The 22,942-nt window shown below is 38.3% G+C and overlaps 1 protein-coding gene across 2 annotated transcripts in view; it reads right to left on the bottom strand.

The window, feature by feature from the left end:
* DCLK1 (doublecortin like kinase 1) overlaps positions 1–22,348 on the bottom strand; it is a gene marked incomplete at both ends in the record, with an annotated part of 253,514 nt that extends 231,166 nt beyond the window's left edge. For both annotated transcript variants that reach the window (XM_082485224.1, XM_082485225.1), the window contains 2 exons: positions 11,340–11,686; positions 21,973–22,348. In XM_082485224.1, coding sequence (XP_082341350.1) covers positions 11,340–11,686; positions 21,973–22,348 — 723 coding nt within the window. The remainder of the gene's footprint in view (positions 1–11,339; positions 11,687–21,972) is intronic.
* Between the last annotated feature and the right edge of the window lie 594 nt (positions 22,349–22,942).

Genomic DNA, 22,942 nt, shown 5'->3' with positions numbered 1-22,942 from the left:
CTTTAGACACCATGTCTCTCCCAACCTTTGCTCATCATACTGAAATGCTAATATTCGTCCAATTGTCTTTACATAAGGTACAGAAATTTTAGTTTGCCTATCCCTGGTGAAAAAAGCAGATGTCAACAAATGCTTTCACAAAGATCCTAATCAACTGCACAACTAAACACTTCTTGCTTTTATGTCCCATTCTCCTACATACATACACTTTTCCACCATCTCATAGCAATGAAATGTTCAACACCTCTTGCATTGAAAACCTTCACATATCATGCTTACTCCATTCTCATCTGGTTTCTGTTCCTCTATTTTTGATAGGCCATTTGATTGTTCTTTCCTACATTAGCTGCTTCTTATTTGCCTTATTACATTTTACACTGATTGCAGTCCGTGTTCCCAATTCATCAAGATCACACTCTATTTAAACAGATTCCTCCAGAGTATTCACAATGCTCCTCAATCTGCCCCAGAACAGATGTGTTCTGGTTTAGAAACTGAAACATCCAAACACCAATTTTTTTCCTTAAGGCCTATAAGCCTTCTTCTTTTTGACAAATATATAGAAAACAATGTGTTGGACCCCAGGAGGTATTTTTAAGTAGCAGGAATAAAAGAAGTACAATAGCTTTGCAGATAGCACTGTGGACTACTCGGACAACAGGAAATAATAGAGTGCCCTTTTTGTATTCCAGGTGCTCTCACCCTAAACCCACTGCTTAAGCGTAAGATCTGCTACCACCATCTTACCCACACAGGGACACTGACCCTATTCATGCTCACATAGCTACAATAAGAAGTGGAGAGAAAATAAGATTACTCTATATCAGAATCAACAATGTCATAATACAGACTTTTTCATGATCATGAACTTTTACGTTTTTAACCTTTTTATTTTTAAGTGTCAAGATAGAATTATGGCATGCATAAATTTATTCTCATGTGAACACAAGGTTTCTCATTATCAGGGTCTAGTGTGCCAGGATCATTTCCTGCAACACGTGTGTTACACTCACCTCCTTCTCAAAGTTACTTCCTCTCCAAGGAGCGTATGCCACTTAACCACTCCATATATTGCATTAACTTTAACTCAGATTTTGTGTAGGTGTAAGATGCAAACACAAATTTCATACATGGAGAAACAGAAGAAGGTTAAAGAAATCTTGATTTTAAGCATACAAAATACACAAACAGAACAAAAGAGTGGGACCATAGAACCTGGATGTTGTGCTCAGGAGACCATTTCACACACAGAACAAACTCCACAGAAAGCACCATTTGTCAGAATTTACTACATTTTAAATGAACAGGAGTTGCAACTAGAAATAATAATAATAAAAAAAAGATAATACGGAAATAGGCAAGATTAGCAATTAAAAACTCAAAGAAAATGAAGGAATCTCCTAGAAAACCTTCAGAAACAGACAAATGATTCAGAGGGAAGTAAGAAATCAAGAAAGGGAACATGAGACAGCAGGGTATTTCAGGGACAACTAGAATAAAGTGTCAAAGGTTTAGCTTTTGGATGCATGCTATATAGCAGCAGCTGCAGTTTACAATTCAAATTAATGCAAAACAGACACATAACCTGGCTGCAAGGAAAGGCAGGTGAAGGTATTTTAAATAGCAAACATTCTTCTATTTAAAAAGTCAGCATGTGCATTTCAGGCAACGTCTGTCTTCCTTCACTTTTAATCACTCTACCCTGGCTATTCCACAAGATGCCCCCAACCTTCCCCTACTGTCTGGCAGCTTTGAGAAAATCATTGCTTAAACTGAGCCAAAAAGATAATTAAAAGCAGTTCAAACTGAGACTTCACTCTCTGTTCACTTGATGAGTAAATGTCTCTTACAGTTTTAAGCTATTAAAGCTCAGAGGAGTTTTATTTAAAAGACGTTTCTGAGATCCTACATTTAATGGAAAACCAAATCCACCAGAATAACTGATTTGGGAGAGGTAATCAGCCTAAACTACTTAACATGAGTTTTATTATCAGCAACATCCAACTATGAATTCAAAACCCTGTAATGCTTTGCTGATTCTGGCGGGAACATACTATGGTCTTCTGTCTTGCTTTCTAAAATTAAACTCTTTTTCCTCTGGTAATTTCACACCCATCTGTGCTCATTTTTATCTATGTGTGAAGTACCATACCCTGTCCTGCATGCTTCAAGTCCCTGAAGACTTCTTTGCTCTTCAGTCTATGACTTCAAGAATTCAGTCCTATGATATAAGCTTGATTCCCTCCTCAACAGCCTTCTCAAGCAGAAACATCTCCTTGTAGCAGGTGGTCTGACCTACTCCAGAAGTTTTTTGGGGGAAAGCGTAACAGAAAATACTTAATAAAACTTAAGAACAAACTATATGCGATTGACACCTTGTCACATACCATTAACCAGTGACATCAGGAAAACAGTCTCAAAAGAGTTGGATTTATTTATAAAAATCTAAGCCGTTTTCAGAGCACTACTGTCTTCATTCAGTACAACGGAAATATTTTAACGGACTGGTAATTGTATTAGTTCCTAAATCTGATTGAGTTGGGATGTTCTGCCTCCACGAACTGGCACAAAGTAGTGGGGACACAGATTCAGAAGAGATTAAGTCAATACTTCCTATAGGATTGAACAAATTAGTTTCAAGCTTAAAGAGGAATGGAGGGGAAAAGAGGCAGAATGCATTGTACTTAAAATTGTTGTCCCTGAACATCCTCTAAGTCTCAGTGCCACTTTTATTGAAATTCACAGCAGAAATCATCAGACACACAGAAAAGGAAACAGAAATACATCTCCAACTTCTATACACTGCAGGGTTCAAAAAAGAATCCTTCTAGAGATAGAGACCCGGATTCATCTTGAGTAACCTGATGAGAACCTGAGAAGTATGTCATTGCCCTAGACTCACTTTCTACATAAAAGGAACCACGGGAAGAAATTCCAGACCAAACAGGTAGAATATCCAAAGACACTCGTGTTTCTTGCCACTCACTGTAAGACACAAAGTGCATGGCTTAAGAAGCTGGAAAGTATTGAAAATAAGTTAAGATGCTTCACAGTTGACTACAGTTTCAAAAAAGAAACAGGGTTCAGAAAAGTTTAATTAGAAAAAACAAGGTAAAAAATTGGGCTATCACTACCATTTCCTCCACTGCCAGTAATTTTAGGACTATTTTGTTAGTATCAATTACATTTTGTGGTGGTTTAAAAATCTCGGTTCCTATAAACAGGTAGAGAAAAATGAAATGATTAGGTTTCACAGAAAAACACAGCTACTGACAGAATATTAAGGTAGTTTGTTCTCCCAATATTCATCATCCACAGAAGGATTTTCTTCTAGACAACAGTTTGGCAAAAAGTTGTTGAAGAGCAAGAAAGAAGTAAGCAGAAAGAAGTAACCTAGGACACAATTGCAGTAAGTCTCGGGTAGCTGTTCAAACTTGAGTTTGATTTTAAAAAGTTATCAGCCTTTAGTTCATTAAGTCAACTTTTTCAAAAGAGAGGTTGCCAAGATTTTCCCAGTGTTTGTGCAAAAATTCAAGTCCCGACAATCCAAGAATAGAATTATACTAAAATGCCTACATTAAAAAGCAAATATTTAAATTCTAATAAGCTGCATGCAGTACTAAGAGTTTTTTCCTATGAATAGTATTTCTTAGGAAAGAAACACATGTACCACAAAAAACTATGAGAGGATAATGGTTTTTTCTTTTGATGATGCTTAGAATTCTGCTAAACAGCTGGAAATTCTTAATCTTCTTGTAACAACTAGTTTTAGAAGAAAAAGAAACAACCCAGCAAATCCAAGATTTATTACCCTTTTTTACAGTCTTACTACATCATACCACTTCAGAGAAAGGAAATACAAACACCACACTTACTTATGCCAATGAAAAAAATATTGCTGACAATAACAGCTTCAGACAGTAAAAATAAAATCACCCCAGTGAACATGACAGTTTGACAATACACACTGTAAAATCTTCAAACTATTGAGCTCATCTTGTTCAGTGAAAGTCATGAAATACCTTAACAGGAAGGGGGAGCAGAACACAGAAAGTTTAGGTTGACTACTATTTGAAAGCATCACAAAAAGATTTCAGCTGCTGACAGAGAACCTATCTGGTCCTGAGGACTGCATGTTAGTGAACAGTGGAAACTTCAATGATCAACAGTAGTCTCACACCTCTCTCCATAAAATAGTCGTGCAGCATCAGAGAAATCTGAAAGCACTTTTCCAAGTCCTCTTTCACCAAACAAATAAAGGAAAAAAAAAAAAAAAAAAAACAAACACACTCAAAACTCACCACCACCAAGACCATACAGTTGGGGATGTTTCCATTTGCTCTTCCTCCCCCTTCCCTCATTAGTCAGCAATACACAAATCAGAACTTAACTGGATGAGAAGCTCTTCTTAGTTATATTGTACATTTAAAGCAATGAAGTAAAGTCAAGATGTAGAGGAAAAGGACACTGATTCTAGTAACTGATAGTTCTGAATGACCACACGATCTCATTCCCACTGAGGCACCCTTCCTCACACGTACAAAATATGATACTCCAGCTTTGAGGAGCTGGAAATTACTCCTCCTTAAAAAAGGCTTCTGACCGTGAATAAATTCTCTCCTGAGTAGCTGTATATCCTTATAAGACAGTAAGATCAACTTACATGATATTTAAAGCATACTTACGCAGATACGCAAGTTATCAGTCTTATTCAATTAATAACAGCTTTTCTTTTGCACAGCATGACAACCAATCTAAAGGTCACAGAAGATGGCACCTTCTCTTCTCAACTTTCAGTCAGCCTACAGTTCCTAAGGGATGCCAGTTAGCAACCCTGGAAACTTCTATTGTGAGACAGCTTTCAGAGACAGAGCAACACAGTTGTCAGTCTCAGCTTAACAGGAACTGACCCTAGACAAATGAATGAACACACTGATTTCAATCAGGAATGAGCTTCTGTTCACTCCTTTACAGAAGACTTTATTTGAGTAACAATTAAAATTGTTAGTCAATGTCATAACATGACATCAAAACAGCCTACCCAGAGTCACGAGGGTTCAAGGACCTATCACAGTTCTTCTCTAACACCAGAATAATATCCCTTGCCTGCAAACTGTCTACCCTAGCACATATTTGAAAGATTTTGATGCTGTTCTTACTAGTCTAATTTGTAATGGAAGTCCACTTCTCTCAGTAGGAATCACAAGAATTTTCCAAGACCCTCAGATCCCATCACCATCTGCTGAGAAAGACTGAAAAATAAAAAAAATAAAAATAAAAAATATTAGTGACTGAAAATTGTCTGTCATGTCTTCAAGAAGGGGTCTTTTTCCCAGTCTTGAGAAAAAATCATCATCCTTTAAATCCTTCCCCAAAATCAGTTTCAATATACCAAAGCCAGAAGAGACACATCTTCCAGAGGAAAAAAAAAAAAAGTTTTTGATTAAATATACTGCAGGCAGAAAGGAGGGAAAGTGAGGTGTATTAAAAGCTGGAGATACGCTCTTTGTTCTTGGAGAGTGTCTCACAGCTACGTAACATCGTGGTCTGTTAGCATCTACCAAATAGGGCCCTAAACTTCCTGTCTAAAATTAAGCAGCACCAGTATTTTCTGAGGGGTATGGCCATCTAACATTCACATTAGAAGCTCTTTAGGAAAGAACAGCTTGTGCAGTGTAAGCATAATGGGTTTCAGGTCCCCAGGTGCAATATTAGAGCAGGACCTCAAAAAAATAATCACAAGTTACCCTAGCTGTTGCTTCCCCATTAAAATGCTTCTGTGATCTGCAGAAGCCACCTTACTCAGTGTTTGCTCCGAATTAGTCAGTATCTGACAGCTACGTCTCACAGAGAATTCACCATGGATCTCTTTTCAATCAACACCACCCCATGTGCCTGCAGCTGGCAGGGAGCTCCAAAGCCTTCATCAAAAGAGAGAAGTTAAAGTTACTGCACTCGAGAGAGGTCATACAGAAGACAAAATAGCACTTATTAGCACTTTTCAAAGTAGGAATAATTTTAAGTTGCATGCATCTCAAATGGATTGTAACTACAACGGAAGAACAAATGAAAAGAACATGCACAACCAGTCACCCTTAAAATTAAATGCGCCTTCTATATTAAGAATGGAACTGATTACAAATGCTGATATGAATCAAAATTACAGAGCACACACAAAACAAGTCACTGCACATAAATTTTATTTTGTTTAACATTCATTTTGTCTAGATTGTTGTATAACATATGCTACACAAATGCTAAAGTAGAGAATGCCTTTTCATGAATGATACCTACTTGGCTTTATGAAGGCTTTTCTGTACCAAGGACAATCCGGGTCTAGAGCAAGACATTTGAGATCTTTAATCCATCCTACAAAAGGGTAGATTTGGCCAAGAATTTACTGTAGAATACAGATGTTATTACCAAATGTTTTCCACTTGTTAAGAGCGAAACAATAAAAAAGTACATGCTCAGTTTAGGTGTAGGTGCAAAAAGTTGCTTTCTTTTTCTTGAGAGAGTACTATCTTCAAACAGTAGTATTAATTCCTTGTTAAAAACTAAAGATATTAGGTACCTTCACAGGAAGAATCCACAGGAAAGGGAGTTTGTATCATAAGATACCCTCCTTTAGAGTGGGGTTCCAATAAACAACAAAAACATATTCCACCCAATGAAGAAGAATCAAGCTCTCTAGCACTGTGATGTTCCCTATCCTTGCAGCCACAATTTTTTAAAGCTATATTAATCGCTTAAAGCAAGATTATTGAGGGACACACTCCCATTCCACCCTACGCCTCTCACACACATTGCTGTAAGATATATCTTTAAGTAACAGTAGCTGTATTTCATATTGGTAAAGGTAATTTTAAATGAAATAAAATATTAAAAAAAATAATCAGATAGTGACTTCTATTCTGGTATCTCTGCCACTGACCACTTAGCTGTCTGAAGTCAAATCCACAGCATAATGCATAAACTGAAAAATAATCTGCATGATTGCATCTAGTTAAGCTAAACAAACCACCTGTTCAAATAAGTAGGTCTCATTATAAACCAGATGTTTGTTCTTCCAAAAGCAAATGAAGGACTTAGAGGGTGATAAAGCACTTCTGTCCAAACTTTAGCCTTTGTCTAAACATGCAAATTGTAAATACCTTCTACAAACACACACACCATAACACTTTTAAAAATTGCACTGTTTCACAACTTTACTGTTATATGTGAACATCATTAGTATTCTCCCATTTTAGTCTTCGGTGGTGTTCTAGAAGTGCATCAGTACACAGAAACCAGAGAACTGAGCTTGTAACACAGCAACCAGGCTCCATCTCCACAGGCAGCCTTGTACCCTTGATGTTTGCACTGTGTCCACGCACTGCCTTTTACAAAACCATATTTTAACGCACATCAAACTAAAAATGATCCCTTCTGTTAAGGGAAGGTTAAAAACCAAACTGAAATGGTGCAGCTACAGTAAAGCAAGACATATTTTAGCTATGAGAAAGTGTTCCTTCTCTGCACAAGTACCTGAGAATATTTAGGGTCAAAACTAACAATGTATTTTTATGCACTTAAACAACCTTTTAATCTAAAAAAAAAAAAAAAAAAAAAAAAAGATTAATACTCACAGTAAGTGCATGCCCTGATGATCCGAATTCCTACAGACAGGCATTAAACATATTCATTCTATTTTTATTTTCCTTACACAGAAAAGCTGGCAAGGAGAACACTTCAAGACCTCCCTCTGGATAGGTTTTAAATTTGGCCTGAGCTCATAAGACTGTTAAACACTTCTGAGAGTTCCATCATCTTCTTCAAATCCATCAGTATCTTACAGGGAAGTGATTCGCTCTCTTCCTCCAGAGTACAAATGCATCAGTTTCTTGTACCAATAGAAAAAAAATAAGTATATCCATAAAAATACACATACAGTATTCTAGACATAGATGGAACTTATTCTGCTTTGAGAAATCATTAATAATTGATCTAAGAGAGTATGCTAAACACAGGCCACCAATGTGCTATACGATCAGTTGTATGTTGTGCCCCTTTTTGCGCAAATTAAATTATATTCTAAAATTTCAGAAACATTGCAGTCAAAATATAGATTCTGACATGAGTTACACCGACATGAGTTACAAGAAAATGAAAATAAACCACTAGGCACCCTGTTTCTAACAAGGAGAAATACATTTTAACAAAACTAAATTAAATGTATGAAATCCAAATTAAACACCTACTCAATACTAGAAATTGTAACTTTCCTCAGGTACTGACTGTTCAAGCACTACCTGTCTCATTAAGACAAGCTCTTTACATTGCCATCAAATTTTAAATTCCTTTTAACTAAGTATAATATTTATGTTTTTAGAGATACAAATCAAAACATCACAACCAACCAGGCTGTTAGAGAGAGAGCATCTAAGCTCAGTTCCTCAATGTGTAGTGTCAGTATGGGACAATCACCTGACTCAGATGTCCAGTTAAGACTCTGACTCCTACTACTCTCTTTTGATTAGCCCGAGGCATCTAATGATAGTACCCAACAACAGTATGCATACCTCATCACCCATCTGCATTAACAATATACGGGACTCATGTCAATTTTTGCCATGCATGGGCAATTCCAGTTTTGGCCTCAAGATAACTCACAAGAGATGACTGTACAAAATAGCCTTCCTCCAAGTTACATTCCCAAAAAATAATCCTAGGAGACCTTTATTCTCTTATCCTTACAGTAAATTACTTTTTCTTGGCTCCGAGCTCTAAGATTTTATTGCTTTTTAAGTTAGCGATGAAAGATTTAATCACAGATTTGTTAGATTTAACCACTGAACACAGGCTTTTCCAGAATTTTCCAAGCTCCAACAGGAGTCACAGTAGACGTTCCCAACTCTAAACACTACTGGAAAAATTTTGGATTTGCCATGGATTTCCTCCCAGTAATCATTCACAGCTTGAGTTTAGCAATAAAGAAATCCACCACCATGCCCCCAACGCCATCTGGGAGATCAGGCTTTTGGCAGAGAAAAATGGAGCGGCAATTGCCTAGCAGCATAGGAAATCAATGACTTCCCCACACAGGGGAGAGGAACAGGCTGCTCCTGCTGAGCACGGGATCATTCATTTCCCTTTCTGCCAGCAAAGCTGCTTTGTACGTGCAGTGAGCAAAGTCTCCGTTACACTGGTACGACACGCACACCTTCCCCCAAATCCTGCCCTTACCAGTAGGGTTAGGCAGCCAGCTATGCAATTTCAGCTGAACATCCAGCAAGGGAAGGACTGATGACATGCAGAGACACCAGTCTCCTGGGAGAGCCTTTAGGCACAAGGATTTCAGGCTATGAGGTAGGTAACAAATGCCCCAGCACACCACTGATTTAAGCTCACTTCAAATCCCATGGCTTGACAAAGGATTCAGCTGAATGTTGACAACATCAGGGTCAGGAAAACCTACTCTTCCTAGTACTATTTCCTTGCAGTAATTAGAGCTCTGAAACAGGTGTAAAGGTATTTTTTTTGTTGTTTTAAGTACAGCCATTAGAGGGGAGTTTGGAATACATGTTAAAAGTGAGCATGTTACCCAGGAGACAACAGGCCACATTGCCATCCTTCCAGGCTGCACTTCTTGATAGCTAAACCACAAGTTTATTTACATGTATAATACAAAACAGATATGCATCCTTTTTTACTGAGAGGGTTTACAGGAACTGGAATAGTCACTCAAGATCTTTTGTCAAGGTCACAGCAGACAGCACCACTGTTCTCCGCAGCTTTTAAATCCCAACTCCTTCCTCAAATTTACTAGCCTTAGTGCTCCCTGGAGCATAAGGCGAGGTAAGAAGGACAGGAGTTGAGAGTTTCCCCAGATACACACTTTACCTCTGCCACAGGCAGAAAGAATTTCACATCCACATTTTTGCTCCAGGTCAAAGTTCCCAATGAAGTCACAGTAATGGCATCATTACAGGCATGTATGCAGTCATCAAGAACTGAACTACTGTCTGTAACTGATGTCAGAGGTTATCGATACAAAACCGCGGATAGAAGGGACTTCTGGTCAAGCCAGTCTTGGCTCTGATTTGAACCAGTGCTCTGAATATGCAGCTTCTCCAACCACCAGCCCTCTCTGAGATCAGAGGGTATTGCTGTAGCTGCTTCCAGAGCTACGCTTGCATATTAATCCCAGTAAATGCAGACATGTTAGGATCACCACTGGTTCTAGCTGACTATTTACCTGTACCAAGCATATTTTGCAGCATCTCCTGATAGCTACACTGTTAGTTGTATGTCTGCAAATTATTGAGCCTAGAATCTGTAAAATACAGCTATATTACAGCAGAAATATCTTGGTCTTTAGCAGCTTCTAGCTTCTCAGGGAGACTCCTCATCTTTCTACCCAAATTTTATACCTCTATCATTTCTTCAGTCTAATAGGTTACATTTGTAAATGCAAGTATCTCCCTTATTTCTCTAGAGTCACCATTGCTCTAAATCAATTCAGGTCATGCTGAAATTAGTCTTGCCCTTCACCAGGTTAACAGCTTCTCCAGTTTTGCTATAATTAATACATGTCCGTAGATAAATTACAAATAAAGTGAAAGACAAAAAAGAAGTAGGATTACTCTGTAATATTTTTATTGCCCCTCCATCCCCAAGTTCAATAAGAAGCCTCTCAAAATCTCACTCTACCCCAATTTAATAAGTCAGCAAAAAAGAGACACCACTTGAAGGTTATTTCTTCTATGAAATACATGTAACCTACAAGAGACTCCTCAATAAGTGTGGTCACCAATCACAACCCCACCTGTTTTCCTGCAAAAGGAAAAAAGCTCACTCATTTTCTAAGCTTGCACCTTCTTCATAGTCCATTCTAGCTGCAGTAAGACTCATCCCTTGGTCACTCTGGACAGCAGTGGCCTGCATTTATCATGGTGGAACGTGTCCTCACGGTTTGTTCTTACAGTTTATGGAAAGGCAAGTACAATGACTCATAAAACTGCTGCAAGAAAGAGCTGAAACAAATTAACAGAATGAGCTTCTTTAAAATTACATCCTTCATCCTACATTTCCAGCATGCAGAGCCAAAACCACATCACACTTTCAACTGACAGATTTAGACCTATTATTTATCATAAATGGCAAGACCATCACTGAGGCCAAGTAATGCTTCACAATGTGTTTCTGAACTTCCCACAGATCTTAATTACACTATAAACAGTGGAAGGCCTGGTTCTATGTTCTAAAGAAAAGTTATTTTTTTACTGACATACTACTCTTTTCCTTTTGGAAAATTATATTTTCTTCATGCTGAGAATGATCATCGTGAAAATTCTTACCTGTTTTCCATCTAGTGTGTATAAGCGTTTAACCACCCCTGAATCCAGCTTGATGGCATCGGTTATATCAGTAAGAACCTGTTCAAATGAATGTGCTGTCTTCTTGTTGAGCAGAATCCGGACTGCTTTCCGTGGTTTCACTCCACTCCTGATGATAGTGACTAGTTTAGGCCTAATGAAATCCTTATTCTCTTTTGTATCTGGAGTACCTCCTTTAGCAGTGGCAAGAGACGGCACTGAACGAGATGTAGAAGTTGTCTTAACATTCACTGACCAGTTTGGGTTTACATTCTTTGTGTACTCCAGTTTCTTGAAGGGTTCTATGGAACCACATACATAACTTTCCCCTGCAGAAACAAAAATGCCAGACCAGCAAGTCAGATTGGAGGGGAGAGGGAGGGGTAAACAAACAAACAAACAGAAACAACAACCCAAAAAACCACAGAAAAATACCGAATCAAATCCTTCTCAATTTATTGTTGTTAACATTCTTGATCTAGAGTGCATAAAGTATTGATCTCTTCCCTTCTCAGATGTTACAGGCTATAAAATATCTTTTAAAGATTGTCAGCTAACCATTCAAAAAATGCTGCTACAAAAACCTTGAAAGCAGCAGTTTTCTTTTCAGAGAACACCATCTGCAGTGAGAATTGCTGTTGTCAATAAGTAGCTTTCATATCTAATCAGCTGCCCAGCCCCAGCGCATTATCACAGTAGTCCCCCAGCCTTCATGCTTAAATGGCCAGCTCCTATCAAAACAGCAGGCCCCAAACATTTCATATTATTTCCTCTGAAGTGTTATCAAAAACTATAGGTTCCAAATAACTTTCTATAAAAAGGTGGATGAAAGTGTCATAGGAGATTTGTTAACATTTGATTATTTAAAGCTTTAAGTAGCATAAATCCAGAATACATATAGGCAAGAAATCTCACTGTATTATTCTACTGACTCAATATATAATATGTGGGGAAGAAAGGAAGGCAAAGAATAGTAATTACAGAGTCCTCATGACAAATTTATGATACTTTAAAGAAGAAAAACGTATTATAGCTTGTATTTCTATTGGAACATTACCTACAATAAAATATTCTTGCAATTACCATACCCACATGATTTCTGGGGAGCTATAACATAGCCAGAAAACACCAGCATGTCTCTGTTCAGTAACACCTTAACCCAGTCCAGCTGCAGGCTGCTGCAAAAGGGGCACCTACTTGGGTGCTCCCAACCTCTCCCTTGAGCTCGACCGAGTGACTGCACTGCCAGTTGCACTAGATGAGTTGGATCCTCTTGTTGATCTGACCGAACATAACAAAGATAATGCTAATTTTGCAACAAGCTGATCCAGTTCACACTCTGGCTGCAAAAGAAAATCCCAAAGAAAACAATACTAGATCGAACAAGACCGCACCTTCTGGTGGCCTGCAGTTAAACTCCATTACAAATAATGCAAAATACTATCCTGAACAATACCACATCTGAGATGTTTTAATTCTTCTGGGTTCAGTAGTTCAGTGTATGCTAACAGCACAGAGGCCTTCATGTTAGCAGTTTAGCCCAAGGTATTAAAATAAAAAGAACAAAACTCAGTGATGTACCTCCTATGCCAAAAAGCATATAAGAACCAAGGATTTTCTTAATGATCCCTACCCTGAGGAAAGAGAACTCACAGTTCAATTATTAAAAGAAAAAGAAGTATTTAAATTTTACTTTTGGACACAAATTGTAAGGTTTTAGGGCACCCAACCCAATCCCACAGACAATACAGCACACAAGGAATGCTGGCAGATACACAGAGTTACCACAGTTAGAAATCTGGGGGGATCCACTGGGACATGAGGCCCCGGATGCAACAGAGGTTCAAGTCTGTCGGCATGATGCTCCAAAGGTGAGATACTAATACACTGTACAGTGATTATCAGAAAGGCAGTGGAACGTCTCCAAAAGAAGACAAAGAAGTCAGAGCAACATGTCAAGATGGATCACTGAGCGGAAAAAGATGTATGCAATGACAACAGAAGATCAAGCAAGCAAGAACCACAAAAAGATTTTGGGTTTGTTTGTTTTTTTTTTTTGTGTCTGTTGGTTTGTTTTTTTTTAAAACAAAAAAAAGCCTTCTAAGCAAAATAAAATACAGAGCGGAAGATGAAGTAAGACATTCCAATGCTTACAAGCCATCATGTAAATTCAAGTTAATCCGCACTTTGCAGTAACACCGAAATGTTAAGAAAAGAATTTACACGAACCTTACAAGAGACAAAGGTAAGCTCTTCCTTTTATCCATTGTACATATTAGAGAGAGATATAGATATGCTAACATCAGAACAGAAAGGCTTAGCTGCAGCAATGATCCAAGAGTGATCAAGCAGTCCATATTATCTTTTATCCATGTCCCTGTCCAATATTTTTTAGCACTAGCTACTCAATTACTTTAAGGTCAGAATGCACCCATACCACCCCATACATAAAATTAACAGGTTTTGAAAAACATTAATAGCGTTTTGTAGGGAAAAAAAATTTTAAAAATCCTACTATGGATAGGATTGCATTCAATACAATAAATACCTATTCTATAAAATGCTGCAGAAGCCCCTTTCATAAATTTTTTAAACAAATTTTTTTTCTTGTGTCCACTTGTGCTTGCTGTAAGACTTAAAATCCACCAGGAAACTTTTTTTTTTTTGGGGGGGGGGAGGGAATAAATCAGATTTTCAGGTTCAATGCTATCAGAGAAATTATTCAGCTTATTTTCATGAAATAACATATTAAAACTCACTTCTCAAAGGGTAGGTATATAAACAAATGGCTGTACACGTTATACCCAGAACATTTACATTTGGTTTATTAAGAACTCTTTTGGTTCCCCTTCTTGAAAGGATAGCATTGGACACGATTTTAAATTTCAGCTATAGTTAAAGGTCAGCTGGGTTCCTCGTAGCATTTAACAGCATGTCAGCTCTTCATTACAAAACTAGTTTTGTGTAAATGACCATGAAAAAAAGACCAATACAATCACTGAAGTTATGAAATCGTTTTAACATCAGACTTTTTTCCCCCTTTCTTCATTTTAAACAGTACTTTATTACATGACTAAAATATTTGCACCAAGATTTTTTTTCCGTTGAAGAGGCTCATATTTAGCTCCACAATAAGTAGAGTATCCAAGGCCTTCTAAGATGAAATATCTTTAGTAAGAGCTATCTTATATATGAAAACAGAAATACAGATATTTCTCCCATAATGCTGTTATTTAAGACTGTTTATACCTCAAATGAAATGCTGGGGCTTATAAACCTTCAGGGATGTTAACCAGGGACTGCAGTTCTCATTCACGGTGGTCCTAAGGGTCAGGCCTGTATGAACAAAAACTAAAAGGACAAAACTTCTATGTCCTAAAAGTATTTCATATCTGATCTTAAGATCAGTAAATCCTGTTTTATGGTGACATCCAGCAAATTTTAAGTACTGAAAGCACCAGAAACACTCAAATAAAAGCTTAAATTTCCTGAACGTGAGACTCACCCTGTCAGCACCTAGAAATTTCCAATGTCGAACCTAATCCTTTAGTGTCCGTAGTGTTTGTATGTAGAGGAAATCTCAAAGAAAAAAACAGTAAGCCTTCACCTAGATTTTCATCCTCTCTTCTTTTTCACGGTTACATTAAGGAGAGAAGACTGCAAAGAAGTTTCACAAGGGGCATGACTTACTATAGCCAAATAAATCCACCTTCTGCCTTTACTGTCGCTTCTTCACCAAAACCATCAGGTGATAACGCAATTTTCTTTTTTATTATTATTATTTTTATTTTTGGTAACCTTTGGCTACAACTGCCTCGCAGACAATAGCCTTACCCCCATGACTTGTACCTGAGGCAAGACAGAAGCTGTGATCTGTGGACAGGCAATACCAGCAGCAAGTTGGTTTTCCCAGCTCCGAAGCACCAGGAAAATATACCTCCGGTGGTAATCCCACTGAGCACCATCAACTCTTACTCTGCATCAGGCCTAAGCACAAATACAGCCCACAAACATTGGCTTTGACTAACTGGCAGCTGGAGGAAGGTAACAATCTCCAAACACCAGATTTGTTATAGAACACATGTTGAAGAAAGAATCTTTGGAGATACCGGATTAAACAAAAGCATAGAAAAGACAGCCCACTAAAGTGTCTATTTGACCACAGCTCCCCAAGAGAGGGGAGCAAGCATTTCAGAGTGCAGTCAGCTGTCACTAATGACATTTTGACTCTTGATTACACTATCAATAGCCATTAGAAAAAAAGAAGGAAAGGACACCCAGCTGTTTTGGGATATCTGACATCTAGGAAAAAAGGTATTACTAAATCTTAGAAAGTATCCCTTTCCTGACAGCCCTCCTGCCTCCTCACATCAACAGTACAAATGAAAACACACACCACTTTAACCCTTAAAAAAAAAAAATTACACAATGCTTGTTTGCCAGTTTTAAACCAGTAATCCTACAATTTAAGTTGTGCAAGTGCTCAACACTTCAGGAAATTCCATGTGGAACAATTACAATAAATCTGAGCATTGAGAAGCTAATCAGAAAGCTATTCATGCACAAGGACAGATCCCAAAACATGGTTTATGCTAAAAAAAAAAAAAAAAAAAAAAGAGAGACAAACAAAAATTTACTACCTGCAATTACACATTTGTCAAAATTCAATGCAGCTGAACCACTAGAACCATGTAACACTGAAGGATAGTTCTTACAGGTCATGACAGAATTTTATGACATGCATCATGTATTAAAAATATAAGTTAAAAAATAATATCTGTGTACAAGGTGGCTGCTAAGGAGACATTGAATCACTGCCTATAAGTACTGGAGCTTTGCTGATGCAAGTGTGGATTCCCTCTTTGGCATATTGGTATTAGCAGTTACTTTGTTCCCTTCAGATTTCCGATATTCTCACTACAAGAATGATCAAGACATTATCTCTTAAAAGGGACTATTTGCATTTCTCTTCTGTGTTAAAGGCAACTTGGCTTAAAATGGCTTCATAAAGCAGCCAGCTGGTCTTAGGTGAAAACCCTGGAGAAGGAATAAAGAACCTGTTTGAATCACACAAGCAGAGAGGGAACAACCAACCCCTCTTTGTGAGGCAGCAAGACTCAAATTATTTAAAATAGCCTTGATTCCTCATAGGAGAGTAACTGTGAGGAAAGGAAATTTAATTTATGAGCCCACCAGAGATCAAGGAACTGCAGTAATAGCACACTTTGGTGGTGAGACACACTGGTGAGGGTGCTCAGTGTGGCAGTCAGTCCTTGCAGTCCATTTCCCCAACAGATGGAGCAATAAACAGATTAAGAGAACAGGGAAGGGACTGGCACTCCCAGCCCCCCCGTGCAACAGGCACACCTACCCTTCTTCACTTCCACCCTTTGGTTTTGTACATGCAAAAAGACAGAAGAGCAATCTCTCAGGGGAAAGGACAAAGAATTCTGACTATGCCTCACCACACAGAGCAGATTGCAAAAGGAAGATGACCTGAACCAAATAAGTTACTACCTGATAGTTCCCAAATGTGTTAGTTAATAGAGCAATAACCTACTTAAACTATATTACTGCTGCCTTATGTTTCTGCAGTGTCTGAAAAAAATACAACAGTGCAAAAGGGATGGAACATCCACGGGAAATAAATCTGACCTACCCATGTTCACCTAGCAATCCGAGGCACCAGAAACTTTAAATCAGATCTCCTCAGACCTTTTAAAGGACTTCTTTCGCACATGATTCTTTCTGCTCAGCTCAGACTAAAAATTCTTTTTTTTCCTTATCAAAAGCCAAGTGAAAAAATAAAGACATACTTCCTCCCCCTTTGCCACCCCAAATTTCCAAAGTCTTGCTACAAGCAAGAGAGGCATTGTACATGCTTAAAAAAATAACTAGAAAGTACCTAGAATAAGAAACCACGGGACCTTCCAAGAAGTGAAGGAAGACAATGTGAATCGACTGGCTAATGGATGAATCTTCTCAAATTCATGAAATAAAATAACCAGATACACAGTGCCAGAACAACCCTCTACCATTTTATTCAAAAGGATTATTCAGCTGTTTGTTTATTAAACAATATAAGGATTGCAGGCATTTCTGCCACAGGATCCAGTCCAAGTTTCACTAACTTTGATAGCCCTGGATCAAGTCCATGGTAAATATCCAGTGTAAATTCAATCCTATAAACAAACGTCCACATAGATTCAGCTCTACAAACATTTAAACAAATACTTTACTATTATTATTTTGATAGCATATTACATATGCATATGAATATTTCCAGCCCATCAATTCCCAGCTGCAGAGGTAGGCATGGCTTAGAAGAAAGAGCATGAGCTCCAAAGCGCATCAGAGACCACGTCAATCAATTCCTAGTCTGGCCTGGCTGGGCTTCTCACCAGCACTGCTGGAGCAGGAGGCAGAGTCAAAAAAGAAGCATCAGTATCAGGTACGAGAGGGAAAAGCTGAGAGAAGAGGAATGAGGTGACAGTGGGAGTAGCAAGACCCACGTACAAAAAAAGTCAGGGACTCTGCCACAGCCCACCCCTTTAGCAAGGAGACACTGCCTTTTGAACCCTCCCCTGGCAGGCAGCTCCTCTGCTGCATCAAACACAAACTGCCTGCCTCTACTCAAGAGCCTTTCCACAGTCCTCATGTGACCCATCATCTCTGCCACTGCAGTGAGGTTCATATCTCCCAAGAGTTATTAGCCAGTTACAGCCATTACCAGATTTTAAACGTGGTATATCTGTGGTCTTTCAAACTGGTCATTCAATGAGGACTGCAGCTCCAAGAAAATCCCTGGGAGACATTCATTTTTCTTATTTGGATCATTCCTTAAAACTGTTTTTGCCTTTATGCCTACACAAAATGTGCACGCACGTGTACAAGTCTTTACAATAGTTTGGCAGTGCATCCAATATTGACATGTGACAATATTGTTTCCCAGTACTCTCTCAGCCTTGTGGTTTGGGGTTTTTGGTTTGTCTTTGACTGCCAGCTCTCTGCTGCAGGGTTCATCTTATGTGGTAGGTATTGTGGAAACCTAAAACAATTGATTCTGGTACATACCCAAGACTCTGAGGTAATAATATAATAAAAATTAATGAGAAAGGGATGCAGTTCTGGCTATGGATTGATTCTGTGGTCTCTGTTCCATGTAGCTGGACCCCAGGAGTAAAAACTGTAAATACTCCCCTTTGTTTCAGAGTTATTGTGCTCATTCCAATCTATTACTGTTCTTATTACACTCTTCAATGGTAATTTTGGGGGTAAGACCCATCAGTCCACCTCTGCCTTCAGCTTTAAAGACAGTACACTTTTGGAAAAAGCAAGAGGCATTTAGTCCTTTCCTGAGACTTTGTTTACAGCTAGACAATTTAGCCTTGAGAGCAACTTCATCTTTATTGTTACTACGTGCTTTGATTACATGTCATACCTATGGAATATAGTCATATCACATTTGTGAATCATTCTTTAAAGGTAACAGGGTCCTGAATATCAGGTCTGACAAAAAGAAGGTAACCTGAATCCATTGCATTCTTTCCTTCATCTAAGGTGACAGGAGAAGAGAAGTTACAGAGCGTGTGAAACTTTTCACAACAGTACATACCCCTTGTTACCAAATTCCAAAAAAATCTCACATGCCCCGAGTCTTAACATTAAAAAAAAAAAAAAAAAAAAAAAGAGAAAGAGAGAAAAGAAAAATCACCACCCTAGGGAAGTCATTAGTTTCAAATAAAGGGAAAGTGTGTCCATGCACCTCAAAATAACCTACGGCACCAGCATACAGCCATGCCAGCTCTGAACTGTATACAGGACAGAACTAAATATTACTGAAGCAAAACAGCTCCTTTACAATCTTTTTCCTTTGGGACTATCTTTCATGCAGTTCTATGTATTTAGCTCCGGGATGAAAGACAGTGGCTGCTGTCTGGTTTCCCCCAGGAGCTAGTTGCTTCCCTGTCTTCATGTACCATATGGGAATGTAAGAATACAGTAACTTCCTCACAGGCATAAAGGCAAAAAAACAACACCAAATCAAAGCCTTACACATTTACCTTACAACACCAGCACTAAAATCAATGCCAAAAAAAGAAAAAAAAAAAAAAAAAAGAAAAAATCGCCTAAATTCATAACTGTCTCATTAAATGAATTCATACAGTAAGGGAATAGTGTCACCATGAAGAAAGCAATGCTTCAAATTTCAATAGTTTGAGCATAAATGTCATTTGGCAAGAGGCAAAAATCAAGTGATTTTCCAGCTATTTAAACACAAAGCACAGCTTCAAGCTAATTAATGCTGTACCAGACCAGCCAAACTCTAATAAATTCATACAGTCAAGAGTGGACAGGGCTTACATAAAAAACATCACTGAGCTAATAATATATGAACCTGTACTCTACAGTGAAGCTTTATGAGGGAAACAGAACAAAATCGCCCACCTTGCAGTTTTATACAATTAGACAGAAGCCCCCTTTCAGGTGGAAAAAGGATGTGGCTCTCTACTTGCACACAAAGACTGACTTTTGTAAATCCCACAGTGTTAATGGCACAAGAAAATAAGACTGCCCAACTTGAACGATACACAGAAAGAGAGGATGTGTTCATTGAAGAGGTAAGGAATAAAGTTTCACAGAACTAAAAGAAATCCCAAAGCCCTTCTTTAAAATAAACTTATGCTCTGCACTGTCATTTATTTTGACTGACTGATTTATAACTGGTATTATTCTTCTCTAAGATGCCAAAATAAACCAGTCTTATAGGTTGCTGAATTTATTTCTGCATTCAGTTCTTTCTTTTTAAAAGCTGGTTCTGACTGGCCGCAAAAGACTGTGCAAATCAACATTAACATCAATGATACTTGCTTCTTGATGAGCATACCAATCAAATAAGGACAATTATTTATACCACTACTCAGTAGAAAATGCACAAACACTGCTTTTAAACAGATGTTGATTAATATTGGTCTTTCCTCCCAGAAATTGATTTTCTCCACCAATTAAATACTGTCCAGACAAATACAGTTCTAACTCTGCCCTGGAATTCACAGCACTGGTCTTAAGACCAACTTCCTTTCCATTTCACTAAACCTATGGTCCAAATCCCAAAAACTCTTGCTTACACGGACAATCCTACCACTGCAATTTTCTTTTTGAGCATCTTCGTGTTGTCTCCTACTCTCCTTTTTATGCAAGGATTATCAAAAATATCCTCTTCTCAAAACTTCTCCTTAAAAAGCTTTTCTCTGCTATGACACCTAAAGAAGACCACTCAATGGTGGCTGAACACTAGCTATGCAAAGATGTGCTCCTCTTTCAGGAACCTTATTTGACATTACCCTTTTCTTCTTCTCTCCCCATGTTAGCCTTCTTCTGATCCTCTTATTCGATCCCGATACTGCAAGTTCTCTCACCCTGTGCTAAAAATGAAAATCATAAAGAAATTACAACCTCTGTTACAACTCTAAACTGTCTCTCCAGTGGCTATAGACACATGCTTTACAGGTTTGCCCATGGTATACCGGGACCAGAGGCAGGATGGAAGCCACAATGAAAAAATTGTTCCACCTTTATTTTCTTTGAGCACCATCAAGCACCTGCATTTAAACCTTACAGACAAAAAAAAAAAAAAAAAAACCTCAGTTATGGCCATATGCTAGTGAATGCTTTCAGACCTTATACATTCTGATGTTTTATACTAGGAGCTACTGCCTACACACACAAAAAGAAACCCCCTGAAAGCCAGAAGCACTTTATGTTAGAAAAGCTACTTTAGCTATTTGTAAAACTTGTAAAAGGTATTCTTAACATCCTAGGCCTGATATTCAAATCGATTAATGCTGACAGCTTCTTTCGACAACAAATCTATCAATGAAGGAGTGATAAATTCAGTATCAATGGGCAAATTAGCAACTGGCATCTCCGATGTTTGACAGTGACCAAGGCCCGTCAGTTCTGACCAAATCACTGGTAATGCTTTATACTGAGCCTTATTTAAAAACAATGTAAGGATGCCAATAGACTGGGGAAGAGGAAAAGGGAAATGCTACAGGGGAGAAAAGTTTATAGTCTACCCCAGCTGAACTACAGCTACAACATTACTCTTAACAGGTTGCCTACATTTACGCCACTCCATGAGAGTATTTTACTTAAGGCATATTTACTTGAAGGGAAGAGTTAGAGCTCTTCACTAGGTACAGACAAACTTAAAAAAAAAAAAAAAAAATCCATCAGAACTGAATTTCACGCAGGTTTCATCAGCACCAGGGACCTTGTCAAGTTTAGCTGACTAAACTCTCATTGGCTTTTTTAAATATGTAAGTTCAAAAGAAGCAGCAGATGCGATCTTCAAGGTCTAGGACTATCAACACTAGGTTAACAGAAAGGGAAAGTTCACGCACTTTCAATAAGAGGGAAATAAGTAGCAAGGCAACAATATTTCATGGCACAATTTAAGATATTCACAATTTTAGTTATACCATCTAAGATCCTTTCTTTATCAACAAGAACAATAGCACTACCTATTTGTCAAAGACTTAACAGATTAGGCAAACAAACACTGACATACTGACTCAAACATAACTTTACACCTCCAAATCTTACTGCTGACCTTCCACTAACTGGTCCAAGGAGGAAATCTTCTTGGAGCCATCAATCGTGTAGATTGTTCTCACTCCCTGGGGCAGATTCACATTATCAGACAGAGTTCGGGTCAGATCAGCCAGGAGAGCTTCAAAGGATCTAAACCGGTCAGGGGAGATGGCATATACAATCCCTTTAAAATACCGGTCTCCATTACGATAGAAACGAACTTTCTTGGCTTTTTTCTCAGAACTCAGGGTCTGTAGAGTACGGGTTCGGTAAAAGCTGCAGTGGGCACTGTGAGTAGGGCTGGGCAAGCCATTTACCCGGGACCCTCTGCCATATCGCTGCGCTTTATCACGCTCATCAAAATGCTCCAGCTCCATATCTCTCCCAAAGGACATCTTGAAGTTCAACCTAAGGGATGCACAAGAGAAGAGAAAAAGTTTAAGAAACTTATACATTTTAAGGGAGATAACTTTAAGACTTCATGTTCTACACATGCTATTTACAGAGGACTACTTTCCAGGTTGAGAAAAACTTTTGAATGAAACAATGCTATGCTCACATGTTCATTTTACAGCTACCTCTCTTGACACACCATAAAACCTAGTTTATAAGTTAGGATTTTATACACTGTAGAAATGCCACTCACAAGACAGACTGTTAGCAATATGCGAAAAGTGTTTGTTTAAATTCAGTGAGAACTCTGAAAATTAGGTGACAAAGTTGAGCTACTGGAAAAAAAGAACGCACGCATCAACTTTCTACTTTTTCTCATGTTATATTCAGGTGCCATTTGAGTCCAGTCTACCTTCTAGACCCCTCACCCCAACTAAACTGTTCCAACTGTGATCTCAAAAGGTGCCATTTCAGAAGGGCAACTAGTTTCCAACAAATAAACAATTAAGAACTTCTCAGAGGAATAGATGGTGCAGGTTGATGATGAGAATCAAGACTACCACTGCCAGTACGTGGACTTAGTGAGTCAAGCCCAC

The sequence above is a fragment of the Vanellus vanellus genome (genome assembly GCF_965231255.1).
Source record: "Vanellus vanellus genome assembly, chromosome: 1".
NCBI lineage: Eukaryota > Metazoa > Chordata > Aves > Charadriiformes > Charadriidae > Vanellus > Vanellus vanellus.
This window is presented reverse-complemented; position numbering and strand designations above follow the sequence as displayed.